Raw genomic sequence first — 15,363 nt, forward strand, 5'->3', positions numbered from 1 at the left:
CCCCAAAAAGCCAAAACAACCCAAGAGGAAATGAGTCAGTCTAACCTTTAGTTACATTTATACTCAGTTCTTCTTCACTCAGTACATCTTCATTTACAATGTGAAAAATACGTCAGCTTCCATAAATTAGACCTAGAGGCTCTACAGGAAAAAATGGGATCTTATATGATCCTGTTAAGAAAATGTAAAACTGTGGTTGATTTCACTGAAATTGATACAGTTCTTTGAAGAGCAGTTTAACTCAGTTTATGAGAGTATGATTTATATTAAGTTATAGAGAAAAGAAAGTAGGCCCATAGTCTAGCTTAGTTCTGCTCTGGAAAGGAGTGCCAGAGTCCAGCCATCAGCAGAAGATTCTTTTAGATCACAGTCAGCATTTATCTGTTCCTGCACCTCCATATAACTGTTCACTGCTGTGGGAGAACACCTTCCATAGCTGTGTTCTAGAGCAGTGCTGCCAAAGCTGAAGTGTGCTGAGAAAATGCATCTCCTTGCAGAAGTGTGCAGAAATGCTCATCTTCTTGAGGAAAATTGTTTGCTTATGAGACTTAAATCGAGCCTAAAGGGATCAGAGCGGGTGCAGTTCTCAGCTTCCAGCCATTTCACAGGAACTGAATGGCTTGTGCGTCACTCTCCATGGGATCTGCTGGCACACACAAGGGGAAGCTGCTGTGGTTTTGAGACAGAATAGATTCTGGCCTTTTTGATGCTTCTCATGGTTAATGTGTGGGATCTGGAGGAAACTTTACCCTGGGGTAGGCTGCTGGCTCAGTGCTACAGGGGGAACCATGGGGAGCACTGGTCCCTGTTTTTATGGGCTCAGCCCACAGTGAGACAGTCCAAGACAAAGGGAGCAAAAGTGTGCATGTAAGACTTAAAACGTGCCAAAGACATCTTCTGTGTCCTGCTGCTCTGTTATCTGGGCATAGCAAGTACTAACTCCATACCTAACTGCTTCCACAGCAGTGATGCCAATGCTTAGCAGTAAAGTAAAGCAGTCGTTTGATTTCTAAAGCACACACTGATGGGTGTCTGTAGGTAAGTGGAAAGGGAAATATGTATATTCGTGTTAGAACTGGAAAGATAGTTGTTTCTCATGGTGGAAGTAAATGCCTGTATTTATGTATACATATAATTTAATTTATTTTATCACCAGGTAATTTGTCTTAAGAATTAACATCCGGACCCCATCCCAGTATCCCTAGACCTGAGTAGGCTATTTAAGTAGTCTGGTCTGTACACTTAGTTCGAATGAGTGGAAGGAGACAAGTCATGAGAACAGGCAGCTGAGGCTTGGTTTCATCATACCTAAACGTGAGCTCCTTTGTTGTAAGGTGACTCACCCCTGGTGAGTGAAAGTCATGTCAAAAGAAATCTGTCTCATTTGAAAATATACTAACATTCTGGAGATACCTGAGTCTCTCCACTAAGGAGGGGGACAACTGTGTGAGATTCAAGTAACACAGGATGAATCTGAACCTGGCCTGTAATCTCTGAACCTTTATCAGACAGTCAGTGATTCTTTTGACTACAGCATTCAGGCTTTAGTCAGTCCAGTGAAAAGATTAGAAAAATAAGTTGTACTTCTAATTTTCTTTTTTTATATCTCCTCCTTTCCGAAGTAAAAGCCTTTTATTTTGGGGAAAAAAGCTAATAATCTGGACATTCAGAATCACAACTAGTTCTAGCTAGTGAGACAGAAAACCAGCTATTACAGCTGTAATGGCTGTATCCTTTACTAAAGCAAATTCTTACTGAAGGTGTTTGAGCAGGACAGAGCTGAGTTTATGTATTTTACCATGCTGTCTCTGTGCAATACAGATATGGAAAAGATGGAGGTCTTTATATACTGAAATATGGTCAAGCAGCATATCTGAGAATTTATGATATGTAACCTACTACTTTGTGCTTTAATATTTAGTAGCATCTTTGTGGAAAATGTTTTTAGAATTGTACTGTTACATTTTTCAGGCTTAGGTATAACACGTAATAATAAAGGAGTCTGGCAGTGGATTCATTCACTTCTGTAATCCAGATGTTCCAAAACATAGTGTGCAAGTGCCATGCTGTTAGCAAGAAAAAAAAAAAGAAGAAAAAAAAAGCCAGAAAACCCACTCCCATGGTGTTCCTATATCTGATATGGTGTTGATATGAGCAGGATATTCCATAATGTGAGGAGGAAAACATACTGAAAGAACATTTTAGAACTTAATATGGAAGGAGGGGGTGGAATTGTCAGAGGTGGGGAGAAATAATGGTTCTTGTTTATTCAGTGTTTTTGTTCGGAAACATTTTAAATGCCTGTTTCATTCCTTCTGTGTCAAATGTCCTGCCCAGAATAAAGTTATCCTTGAAGAAGTACTGACTGACTGGCTTGCTTTTTTACTCAGTTTTAAATGACAGCACTTTAATTTGCCTTTTGTTTGGTTGGGTTTTTTCAGTTGGGGTTTGGTTTTTTTTAATAAGTTGCCTTGGAGGGGCACTGCATGTTCACTGGCCACATGGTTTGAGTCTAAGCATGTTAATTTCTGCAATATACTGTGAGCTCCCTGTAAAACTGATCACTTAGCTTTCTTTGGATGTCAGCTCCTCTGAAACTACATGCAAGAGTGAATTATAGAATGCATAACACTTCAGAAGGACAGGTAGCTGAACTAGATTTTGTGGGTCCCTTCCAAGGGATTCTGTTTTTTTCAGTTCCCGTTACTCTGTTTTGTTCTGTTCCTGTTCTATTCAAAATTGTTCTCAGTGTCTCGTGTCACTTCTTTAGCCTTCTCCCTTGGCTTTCAAGGCAGTAGAAGCTGAAGACAGTATATAACTTAAAAGCCCAGCCCTTTTGTTAAACAGCTGTTTAAGTGGGCTGAAAACCACTTACACAGGTGAAGAACTAGATGAAAAATATATTTACATTTACATGTGCAAGGATTCCAGTTTTACCTAGCAGAAGTGGGGGGGAGGAGGTATTGTGTTATGTGAGGAGCTCACGGATTCGTAGGTGACGGAGAAATCAGAGAAGCGATCAAGTGAAATAAAGACACGCTTTGCATACACGCACCAAAGACATGCATGCACGTAGCATGCATGTAAGGCACAAAACAATGGCAGACTGCCCCATGCAGCGCCTCACTTGGATGTGTCTGCAGTCTTGGAAGCTTGACTACCCTACGTTCTCCTACAAATGGACCTTGAGCTTGTTTGGAGGTTCTAGCAGGGGAGCGCAGCTACCGTATACCCTTGACCGATGAACGGTACCGTCTCTATCGGGGAGGTCGTCCTCTTCGACCGAGCGCGCAGCTTCGGGAGGGACGCACATGGAGCGTTGAGGGAGGAAGGGGACACCCGCCTAGCCAGCCAGATCAGCCGAATCAACCCTGGCGATCAATGGGGTGACAGATGTCGCAGCCAGATCGCCCTCACATCCAGACAACCGAAGCTCGCAGAGCGTTATTTATAGGTCAGTACTGCCGACAACCTTTAAGTCACGGTTAGCAACAACGACTAAGAACTCAGGGACACAGCGTATGGAATCATCGCTCTGCAGCGACAAACCTTCCGAGAGAAACCGGTTCTTGACCCAGTTCAAAAGGTTTAGCGAAATTCTTTGGAGGGGAAGCGTCTTTCCAGAAGGCTTTGCGAAACTTGCAAATTTACGGCTTCCTATTGGCGGCTGCTCCGCTCTTTGCCGTCCCATGGCCGGGGCGGGGAGGGCCCGGCGCCGAGCGCGGCTGCAGGCGGGGCCGGAGGGAGTGCCCTGCCTTGGGGTCTCGGGTGCTCGCTCGGCATCAGCGGTTTAACCTTCCGTGTGTGTGAGTACGGGTCCCTGGGATTTCTCTCTTCCTGTTCCCCCCGCCAAACAGTGCCCGTGGCTCCTTTGGCTCTGGTGAGGCGGGGAGCCGGGAGTCTGTGGCGGGCTCAGGCCTGAGCCGTGGATCCGCTCTCCCGGTCCATGGGCTCCCCGCGTCACCACGGACCGCTCGTCATCTCGTGTGTGCCAGGAGCTCGTCCCCGGGAGGGGCGGCAGCTGATGGCCCCGGGGGCTGCTGCCTGTCACGCTGAGCGCGGGCCGTGCCCCCGGGCTGGTGTTGCCGATGCGGGGTGGAACCGCTGTTGTGCTGCTGAATGCAGACAGGGAAAGTCGGCCCCTAGCGTCCTGGATCTGCGGGACATGCGAAGCATCGCTGGTCCCCCGGCCCTCTTCATCGATGTTCTTTTGGTCACCTAGCGTGTGAGCGATCGCTTCTTACACCGATATTCGTGTTCCCTCATTCCCCCTGTTAGCCCAGATGGCCTTCATAAATCACAGCAAATTTTTCACAAAGTCCCTTTTCCTGTTGAGGTGTCTGGCTGAGGGGAATGGACAGCAGCCTACCAGCAATTGCGGCTCCTGGCTGCAAATTGCCATTTTACATCTTTCTGATGAAGGGCGAAGAAGGGAAAAGCTCTTTGCCCATCACCAGGGTGCCCTTTCCATAGATTTTAGTTCACAAGTTGGACTTTCTCTTCCAGTATGGCATAGCAGGCTCAGTCCTAGGAACCTAGAATACTATAGCTCATTTCAGAATTTGTTGATCTCCCAGTATTTACAAAACAAGCACCAGCCATGCCTTTACCTTCCTTTTGCCTTTGCTGCACTGACATGTGTTGGGCATCAGTGACTTGCTTATGTCCTGTGGCCTGCCAAGAGCAGGTCTCTGGAAGTGGTGCTGAGGAAAAGTGCCACCCTTCCGTTTCTTTAGTTTTTTAAACTACAATTTAAAAATCATCTTTGGCTTTTTTCTTCCTTCTCTGTGAATATAACTGTATTACAAGTAGCTCCTGTTTCATTCTGTTCTTTTGTCTGGTTCACAGTGATACTTTTTCTTCAGCCTTTTTGTGTGTTTCTAATTCACCGCTGTATTTATCAGCGGTAGAGATACTACTTGGCAGCGGTTTAGTTCCCTGTGACTTTCCTAAGAGCAATCGGAGGCCCCTGAGCAGGTGGGGGTGGAATAGCCTGGCTCGTTTGAATTCCCATGGCCTGATGTAGTCTCATAGTTTGTGTTCTCTTTTCATGCCTGTTGGCTAACGAGCGGATCACTTCGTGCGTGTTCAAGGTCTTTTTTTCCCTCTGCTTATGAAAGAGCGCTTGGAACATTGGAAACTGGAGGTTATTGTTCACATGCCAAGAGCCTCTTTTCCAGAATTACTGGAACTGTGGATTGAAGTGACAATAAATCACCTTACAGAGGGTAAACAGCTCTCAGTTGCAGCATGGACTTGCTCTTAGGGAGTTCTGCATGTGAAATGCCAATATGATTAAATTTGATTGCTCTCTTGGCTTGTGGCTGTACAGTGGAATCTAATTCCTGCTGAGGCCTAAACACTAGTCTATTCAAAAAATAACAATTAATAGCCTAATTTATGAAGTCATTAAAGAACTAAAATGCTGCTTGCAAAGCAGCATCTGATCATCTGAAAAGTCTATAAAAGTTTTGCAGAGAAACAGGGTTTATTAATAGACAGAAAGCTGGCTTGTAGAAGGATAAGCAGTGCAACACTGAAACTCTGTATTTTAATCTGGATTACTACAGAAGAAACAGCCCATTCTTCTGAAGTTTTTACTGATCCTGGATCACATATTGTGATACTTTTGAAGTTTCTACTGATTGCTGGATCACCACCACTAGGAAAAAAGTGAGAGACTTAAAAGTACATTCCGATGCTTCACCTAAATGTGTAGAATTAATGTTTAGATACTTTTGGCATTCCTTGATACAAGGTCTGCCAGTTTCGGAAATTCAGTTTACTGCTTCTTCTCTTTGATCAAGACTTGGTTTTTAGTGGTGTCTGTGTAACTTCAGTACTAAAACTTATATTTTCTAAAAGTTTAGGATTTTCTTCTTTTAAGAAAGGTGATGTTTTTATTTTTTCTGTTATCTCCCACTTAGCAACTTGATGTTTACTATTCCTGAATTTCAGGGAGATGAAAAGTCTATTAAATAGTTTGACTTGACTGTGCAGCAACAAAATCAAATCAGTTTAGACTAAAACTTTGCCAAGATATTTTGTCAAAAATTAACTTAAATTTTTGTTGTGTGAGTGACATGTGAACCATTATTCCAGCTCCATCAGATTTTTGTATGGTTATTAACTTACTATCTCTTATAACTGTCTTAGGTAACAGAAAGTTTGAAGTCATGTCCGCAAAACCGAAACTTTATTACTTTGCTGGAAGAGGCAAGATGGAATCGATTCGTTGGTTGTTGGCTGCAGCTGGGGTCGAGGTTTGTTTTAGAGTTTTTGACTTCTTGCTGCACACTGTAACTTGTCTTTGAGGCAGATCACATGTTATTAGTCAAAAAAGAAAAGGCACCCCAAGATGCAACAGTAAATGAACATTGACTACTGAGTGTAATCAAATACTTTTACTTAAGGCACACAAAAACATGGCTTCAAGTTACATGGTTTCTGAGCAAGTGACACTGTAAGCAGTGACACTTGCTTAACACAAGAATGTGTGATCCTTAATTAAGCATTGATTACTGACCTAGAGCTGCTGAATTAATAGATGTGTTCCTTGCATAACAAGTGTTATCTGTGCTCAGTAAAACAGCAATTTACTTTCTCTAGTCTTTCTGTTTTCAGTTGAATGCTCACACAGAGATTTTTACTTTTCACTCCACTGGCTGCATCCACCATAATAAGGTGTAACACAAAATATGTTGTGTCTTGCATCATTTAGATGAAACTTAGCAGGTTGAAGTGAGCAAATTGACCCAAATGTGTAGGGAAATTAGAAATCTCTGTGCAGGAGGAAAAATACTTTGGTAAAACAGAGAAGGAAGATACCACTTTCATTTTTTCTGATGTTATATAATTTACCTATTAATTTGCTGTCTATCTTGGTGGTAAACTGATAATACAGTTTGAGGACACAAAGGACTAGAATTTGCTCTGAGTGTCCTCTTTTATGCAATAAGCTGCTACAGTTACAATTACTTGTGTACTAAGCCCAGGAATACAAGTTTTTTAAAAAGACCACGAGGCTTTTTTTGAAGGCCTTGCAGAAGAAGTGTCTGCTTCCCTCCATCATTTGTTCCTGTGTTTTAAGTCCCTCTCTCTCTCTCTTTTTTTTTTTTTAGGTGTGTTTTTTTTGTTTGTTTGTTTGTTTGTTTTTTAAGTTTTAAAAAAAGCCATTGATGAGTACCAATTACTACATTTTTTTCCTTGGACTATTATTTTCTCAGCTTCTTTGCAGCAGAAACCTGGATTCTGAAATTTAAACTGTGATCACACTTGCTTTGGTTGAACGTTGTCAGTATGTTAATATGCCTGATCCTCTGGGGTTTCCCTAGTATAGCAAATCTTAATTACTAACAGATGTTATGAGAGAGGCTGACTGAGCAAGGCATTTAGGGATTGGTAACATCAACCATTTTCAAGTCTCCATGTTCTGCACTGATCACAGACATGTATTGCACATGCAAACACATACATGTAGATGTCTAACTGGTGTCTTCATCTTGAACTCAGTTTCTCCATAAGTAACACTGATTGGACTGGCCATCCTCAACCATATTGAATGCAACTACACCCATCTGATCACCAGCAATTCTGTATCTTTTGTTTCTCATCTTGTGAATAATTAATCTTCAGGTGCCTGAAACATTCATCTGTACTAAATTTCCTACATGGCTTGCTACTTGTACATAATTTTGTAAAAGCTTTAACTTCCAAAATATTTGTTCCTGTCTAGCTCCCAAATCAAAATATCACATAGCAGAGTTTTTCCACATTCACGAAAGCATCTTAAAGACAGCCTAGACCGTACTGTTGATTGTTTCACATTACACTGCCTGTTTAATACCAAACAAACCATCCTCATTTCAGTTCTTATTGCCTGTTCTTCTGCTAGGGTTGCTCTTAGCAGCACTGATCAAGTGTGACAGTTCAGGAGATACTGGATATCCACTTCTGCCCTTGGTGTGTTCTCCCTTAGAGCACATCTGAAATGGAAAGAACTGTGATGTATATTATTTTCCTTTTATGGTGCTTAAAAAGTTTCTTTTTTCTAGAAATGCTAAAAGATTCTTATTTCCTCTTCTTCCTCATTCTCTTTTGTCAGTTTGAAGAAGAGTTTTTGGAAACCCGAGACCAGTATGAGAAGCTCCTGCAAGGTGAGCATTCAACTGAAAACAAAGTAAAACAGCAATTTACTTTCTCTCGTCTTTTGAATGTAAGCAGACTTAGAGATGTGTGAAGTCTTTGAAGACTGTATGCATCTTCTTTTCCACACAGAAGAGTAAAGCTAAGAGCTGTGACCAGCTGCAGAGACTGGTTTTTTTCATATATGGATAGATGAAATTTTAAACAGTATCTTTCCAACCTGCAGGCTTTGCCAAGGCCTCTGGATTCTTCTGTTCTCCATTTGTCTATGCATCCCACATGGTCCCAACAAACTTAACCATGGGCTTCAGTAACCAGAAAATATGTATCCCAAAATTTCATTTTATGTCCTGATATAACTTAAAGACTGGTCATAAGAGAGAAATCTGTGAGTCTAGCATTTACTTCAAATAGTGTTTCAATAATGGAGCAGGGTTTTTTTTACATTGTTTAGAACTAGACACTTTTTACTCAGTTGAGATGTTTAGTGTGATTGTCTCCATTGCATTTCAATTTCATTTTAAAAGCTGCTGAACACAGTCCTGATTGCAGCTTCAGCAAAATTTTTTCTAAGAAAGGACAGTAACCCACAATAATTGTGTTTTTCAGTTTAATTTGTCTGCACCACTGTAATTTATTCTTTGCATGGAAGAACTCCAGTTTAATACAATGACTACCCACAGTAACCTCACCATAAAAGCAATGTTCCTCTGAAGACAGCAAGAAATCTGATGTGGAGTTATTATATCAGTCAAATAGTCTGTGGTTTTCATTTTAGCTGGATCCCTGCTGTTTCAGCAGGTGCCCATGGTGGAGATCGATGGGATGAGGATGGTGCAGACCAGAGCCATCCTCAGCTACATTGCAGCCAAGTACAACCTCTATGGGAAGGACCTGAAGGAAAGAGCTTTGTATGCAACAGTATTTCTCTTCTTGGATTTAGTATAGTCGTTCAGATGCATCTAGAATTAATTGCATAGTTGCACATACACCTGTGCACAATCACCTGTGGGCTTCAGTGATGCACAACTTGCAGTGAGCCTGAGAGGCCACAGTTAGATGTAAGCCAATTGATTTGTTCTAACTCGGTTACTTTTCACATAAAAATATTTGAGTCATGGGTTTATTGTGCCTTAGTGAAAGATTAATACAGCCTGACACAGGTATTTGAGAGGTGACTGGCATGTAGATACTGAACTACTTTTTTATTCAGAAAACTCTGGAAAGAAATAGTAAGTTTCTAACTTTTGGCTGAAAATAAGAGCTGTCATTGACATTATCTGTGGTTGTCTGATGTCCCACTGCATTGTAAAAAGTGCATGGTTTAGATCTTTGGAAGCTGGGGAAAGAACAGCAAGAAGCTGTTGAAAAACTGTTGGTTTCATGTGAAATTACATCCATATGAAATTACATCCTTGATGTTGTGTCTGTGAAGAAAAAAAAAAGCATGATTGGGCTGTCTTAGTGTGTAGCATTTTAAATGTCTCTCTACAGTACAAAACCTGATCTCATAGCTCTGGAAAAGGGACAGTCCAAAGAACTGTTGTACTGCTGTGTGTTTCTTTGGTGATTGTGATCTGTAACACTCAAGTTACACTCTTAGCCTCTGTACGAGCCTGTTAAACCTGCACAATGAAGCAAGTAAAGGGCCAAAATCACTACAAATACAAGTAAGAATCACACTGTGACATATTTTTTTTGACTGTAGAAATAATTTCCATGGGGGGGGTGTGGTTTAGATTGCTTAAGAAAGCATTTCTCAGATCACACTGCAGCATGGAAAGGGGGTGGGGGAACGGCATCACAACAGGGGGATGGGAAATTCAATGTTTACTATCCTAAAACAAACATAGGGTAATTCTGCTTGTGAAGGTGCCTTCTATTTAAGGTTTTTGTTTACTTTGGTTTTAAGGATTGATATGTATGTTGGAGGAACTGATGACCTTATGGGCTTCATTTTGATGTTCCCTTTCTTATCAGCAGAGGATAAAGAGAAACAACGTGCTATTTTAGTTCAAAAGGCGACAAGCAGGTATTTCCCAGTGTATGAAAAGGTATGGAGGAGGATTGCTTTCTTCCCTGATTCTGGAGGGATAGCAATGGGTATTTCACCAGAAGCAGAAGTGTCAGTGCAGTACTTTACATCAGGACATCCATACTGTCTGTTTGGCTGGAGGGGAGTCAGAGCAGTATTAGACAAGTTGGGGTGGGTCAACCTAAGAGCCTTTCATTTATTTTCTTCCCCATGTCCAGGTGGGGAAGGGAGTGATAGAGCAGCTTTGAGCGCCTGGTGCCTAGCCAGGTTCAACCCACCACAGTAATTTGCATTGCAAAAGCAGTGCTAATTGTCTTCTTTGTCTAACATTTCAAATACATCTCTTTGGGTTTTGTAAACACAGTAAAACACGGCTATCCTGCTGACTTCTAGCCATATGGAATCTTGGTGGTTTCTGACTGATGATCTGAGAGATAGGACCCAAGAGGTACTCTTAATGGAAATTAATATGCATGGACAGGATGATCTAGCAGGAATAGCTCCTCCATTTTAAAGACTAAAGAGAAGACAGTTTTTCACTTTGCTAGGTCTCCTGTAGGTGGTTGCCAGGTGCATTCTGCCCTCTATTCCACTTGTTGCATCTTAGCCCAAATGCTTTAGGCTGATCACCTCTCTTTTATACTATTTTCCCACTGAAGCTGTAAAAACATATAGAAAAATTCCAGATAAATTAGACTGGAAAGGTGAATACTAAGAAGGTATCTAACCCCATAGTCTAGTACACAGAGTTACCTAGAGCTATAGGAAGAAAGGATTGGTAAGAAAAATGCTGGGATGCTAGATTTCTGCTGTAAAATGATCAGTGACTGCTGGCACATCCCCTGTTCCCCCTGTTAGCTGCGTGGGAGAGAAGGGTGAAAAGGAGACAGTAGTATTGTCAAAGAAGGCCTGAGCATTTTGAAAACATGAACTTCAGCTGGCTATTCACACCTGAGTGCTTTCATCTGTGACATTTCTAGGTTTTGAAAGAACATGGGCAGGACTTCCTTGTTGGCAACAATTTTAGCTGGGCAGATGTTCATCTTCTTGAAGCCATTTTAATGGTAGAAGAGAAGAAGTCAGATGTACTCTCAGGCTTTCCTCAGTTACAGGTACCTTGCATTAACAAGATGCTCATATGGCTGTAAATGTGATAAATGATATTTCAAAGTCTGTTATGTGTAAATAATTCCACAAAACATTTGTTACTTTTTCATTGCTTTTCCTGATTTAGGAAGAGCCTTGTAAGATGTTTCATCCAGAGAAACTGTTATTTTCTGGAGTAACCCCTGTACACATCTGAAGAAATGCACCCTCCCTTTTTTTGACTCTCATCAGTTCTGTGATACAGTTAAGTGGAAGATCACAAGAACTGATCTGAGTAATGTACATATTAGAAACCACAGATAACTGTTAACACTTCATCCCATATCAACACAAGACAGAGGGCTCATTTGTTACTGTAGAAAATAAAAGGGCTGAAGTGAGTGGGAGTAAAATTCATCCATGGTTAAAACCCTATTTCCTGTCTTGTCTCCACACACAGCTTGTTAAAGGATGTTACACAAATCAGTAAAATAGGATGTTTTTTCTTATGTTACCTCTGTTCTTTAAATACTATGTTCTTACTGTTTGTCTTTTAGGCATTTAAAGCAAGGATAAGCAGCATCCCCACAATCAAGAAATTTCTTGAGCCAGGAAGCCAGAGGAAACCTGTTCCTGATGATAAATACGTAGAGACTGTCAGGAGAGTTCTGCGCATGTATTATGATGTAAAAGCAAATTAATTTGCCTGTCTGCAGGCTGTAAGATAACTGCTAGCTTGCACGTGTCCAACTACACTGCAAAGGGGTGTTCGAGGAGTGTTTCCATGGGCATGAGGCTGTGCCCTCACAAAAAATACACTAGGCAGGTATCTTTTGTAACACTTCAATACTAGCCTATTTTCTCCTTCATTCATTTTGGGATTTTTTCTGGTAATTTTAAGCAAGTGAAATGGCATCAAGCACACTGTCTTCCTAGAGACTTTGTGGAACAGCAGAAAGGAAAATGTGAGTTGCTGACTGATAGCTTCAGTATATCGTGCTATTTCTGAGGACTTTTTCTAGATCCACATCAGATTTTTATATGATGATTGCTCCCAGTGCCTTTATTCTTCTTTAATATCATTGTTGGAAAATGAAACAAGTAATTTTTAAAGAAAGTAGGAGTGAGGTCTTGCTCTTGCCAGTTCTTCTGGACGTCAGTGACTTGTCTAAATGTCAACATTGTGCCTTTATAACTAAGCTGCACTTTTATAACTGAATTAGGAAATAAACTGACTGCCAAATGATGTTTTTTGTTTAACTGCTGTATCTAGAGGACCTGTACTAAACAAATAAACTTTTTATGTAGTCACATTGTCCTGTTATCTCATGAATGAAAGCTGGGCCTTGCAAACATAATTTTTACTTTTCCTGGAGGGTAAATTCTTTATATTTGATATGAGGAGGGTTGTTGTTATCCCACATACCTCATGAAAAGGCATATTTTGTTAGTGCTTATAAACAAGATAATGGAGAGGTACATCATACAAACTTGATATAGCTCCTATCTACTATCCACCTAACTCAAAATGTTTTCCTTTTTTTTTTTTTTTTTTTTAACTCTGTGGTTTCCACAGACAACTAGACAAAGGAATTTAAAATGGTTTTAATCACTTCAACAAATGGCACTTAGGTTTTGAAAAGCTGCTCTGCAGAATGTCACCTTCGTGCTTCATACTTGTTATTTATAGTTCTACATTAATGAATGTTAAGTCTTTCCAGAAAAGACTTGTGCTCAGTCTCTAATGGCCCTGGTTTATTCCTGTGTTAGCTGTGGGTTGAGAAATAAGATGCTACTTGACACTGGGATGTAGTAAGTATACTCATTTGATATTTGATGAACAAGCTCCCCACTTGAGAGTTTGTCAGACTCCCCAGCTTCAGCATGATTGAAGTTTTCAGTGCTACAAACACTTTCCTCTCATTGCCAGGTACACAAAGTTTGTATTGACCTACAGTAATTTATCAGCTAATGTAATGTCAGTTGCAATTACAGTTCAGTCCTTGGTTTAATCTCAGATTAGCTTAATAGAAAAGTTTGGAAACGCTGTAGTTGTTGATCATAATTCCTTTGCTAAGTGAACTTTTTCTCTACAAAATGACGAAAGTTGTGGTGTAATGCTGTTCAAGAGTTTCACAAGCAAAGATGCAGCAGACATAGGAAGTACCTCTCCTCTGCCATACTTGTTGGTAATAAGCCTAACAGCTGATGGTTCTTCCTATTAGTAAACAGAGTGGTACAGCAGCAGTGAATATGAGCAGAACAGTTTGGCACTGAAGCCTTGTCATGAACACTGTGACGTTAACTTCAACATAGCTTAAGAGTGGTTGTGGGGGCTGAATGACACTTAAACAGCATTTGGTGCACTCTTGGAGCACATTTTTCAATTTAATTTCATCCAGAAAGAATCCCGTTTGTACACTCCAAGATCACACTGTGATGGGAGACAAAGCACAGTTAAAAAATTAATTTTTAAAACACCCTCCTGTTCCAGACCACTAATGCAGACATAAGACTCCAGGTCTGGCCCAAGTGCTGGTTCATTTCCTGATATTTCAGTAAATTGTTGATAAGAACATCATTTTATTTTGTTATTTTTTACTTATCTTCTTGTTTTGTTTTGAAATGAAAACACCTAAAAGTGTTTAGTGTTAGTCCACATAATGTGGACTTCTCCATACAAAATCTACAGCCATGTTTGCTTATGCCGTGGTGGCAGGGCTACACGGTAACACAGTGCTGTGGGTTAACTCTGTCTGATAACCTTCTTATTTTGATATTCCAAGGCAGGTTTGCCAATTTACTTTCTAACCTGTAAAGAGCAGCCGGTTTACAGACTATTATTGTGATCTTCCATATTCTGGACAAACTAGGGATGAAATCAGCTTAAATCTAAGTCTTTTACAGAATATCTTTTTTTACTGAGCAATCTTGGGTCCTGGTAAGCACTCTAGCAGTAATTATTTAGGGTGTTAGCTGACTTTAATAATGCTTTTTAAACACATAAGAGCTCTTCAGTTCTGTTACTAGCCTTCAAGACAACAGTAAACATGTAAAATATACAGATGTTTGCTGTTTCTCCTATGTCTCTCAATATTGCCAGCTCAATCATTCCTGGCTAAAAATTGGTTAACACATAGTAACTTCAGGATTTGTTTCACTCTTACATATCACAAAGCACTTCGGTGTTAGGCAGTTTTGATGTGTTCTCCAGGAGGGACTAGGAGTTTTCTTCAACTCTTGCTCTGGTAAGACCTATTTATGTACAAATCAGCCTGAGCATCATTCTGTTAGCCAAGTATATTATGCTTAGTGGAGGTATGGGCTGTGATCCTATACAACCATTATTTGGTTTAAAACACTCTGCTGATGGAAGGACAAGTTTATTTCCATGGAAAACACTGGGATAATTCTCACTGATATACTAGTGAGTGCAGGATATTTGCTTTAGTACAAGTTAAAGTTTCTGATGACTGTATGGGATCTTTACTTGTGCTTGCACTGTGCTTGCTGATGTTTTGATAGATTGCAGTTAATTCCAGTGGACCTCTCCTAATCTGGTTAAGCACATCTGAATGTGCAAAAGAAGCATCAGCTATTCATAGGAATTTTTCAAGTCTCCTGCATGCTTCTTGTGGCATTTCTTCACACAAAAAAAGGGCAAGATGCCAGATTCAAGGTTAGGATTCCTAACACTGCTTCTAGCAGGCACTTGACAGATATTTCAATGCATAGTATCACTTGCCAATTGCCACCATAGGCAAAATGGACTTTGTAAGAAATAAATTCCTAAGATATGAGCTCTTAGTTACTGTTAAAAGTTACTGTTCTAAGTTTAACAGTTCATAAGCAAAAACTTGTTTGTTTGTACCCCTATTCCTTACTCTATGCGGTACTCCCTTTCCGTCGAGCATCACCGCCTCTGCTCCCAGGAGACTGTGCGCCCAAGGACATATCCATATGCAAATTGAGATACACTTGGCACAAAAGACCCCCAAAGACGATGAGCCACCAGATAACTGAGGACTGGAAATAACAACTCTAGCCCAGCAAAACGGTACAGAACCTTGGATCATCACAGCCAGCCCTGTGTCGTC

At 40.6% G+C, this 15,363-nt stretch overlaps 1 protein-coding gene across 5 annotated transcripts; it reads left to right on the forward strand.

Moving 5' to 3' along the window:
- Window positions 1-3,697: 3,697 nt before the first annotated feature.
- LOC120750186 (glutathione S-transferase 3) lies at window positions 3,698-12,579 on the forward strand. 5 transcript variants are annotated; one of them, XM_040058517.1, is made up of 8 exons: window positions 3,726-3,806; window positions 5,121-5,228; window positions 6,157-6,263; window positions 8,105-8,156; window positions 8,924-9,056; window positions 10,058-10,199; window positions 11,161-11,292; window positions 11,824-12,579. In XM_040058517.1, exons 2-8 carry the CDS (start codon window positions 5,159-5,161, stop codon window positions 11,965-11,967), a joined length of 780 nt encoding a protein of 259 aa, XP_039914451.1. In that variant the 5' UTR covers window positions 3,726-3,806; window positions 5,121-5,158; the 3' UTR covers window positions 11,968-12,579. The 5 variants fall into 5 exon arrangements, with proteins under 5 accessions (XP_039914452.1, XP_039914454.1, XP_039914451.1 ...); XM_040058518.1 differs by lacking the exon at window positions 5,121-5,228 and having other exon boundaries at window positions 3,698-3,806; XM_040058520.2 differs by lacking the exon at window positions 8,924-9,056 and having other exon boundaries at window positions 3,719-3,806; window positions 10,129-10,199.
- Window positions 12,580-15,363: the final 2,784 nt, after the last annotated feature.

This window comes from Hirundo rustica, chromosome 3 (assembly GCF_015227805.2).
Source record: "Hirundo rustica isolate bHirRus1 chromosome 3, bHirRus1.pri.v3, whole genome shotgun sequence".
NCBI classification, from domain to species: domain Eukaryota; kingdom Metazoa; phylum Chordata; class Aves; order Passeriformes; family Hirundinidae; genus Hirundo; species Hirundo rustica.

Coding starts and splice junctions, on each gene's coding strand:
- LOC120750186 (XM_040058517.1), top strand. CDS start 5,159: ATGCCAAGAGCCTCTTTTCCAGAATTACTGGAACTGTGGATTGAAGTG. Junction 8,157..8,923: donor GTATGAGAAGCTCCTGCAAG/GTGAGCATTCAA, acceptor TTTTCATTTTAG/CTGGATCCCTGCTGTTTCAG. Junction 9,057..10,057: donor GACCTGAAGGAAAGAGCTTT/GTATGCAACAGT, acceptor TTTGGTTTTAAG/GATTGATATGTATGTTGGAG.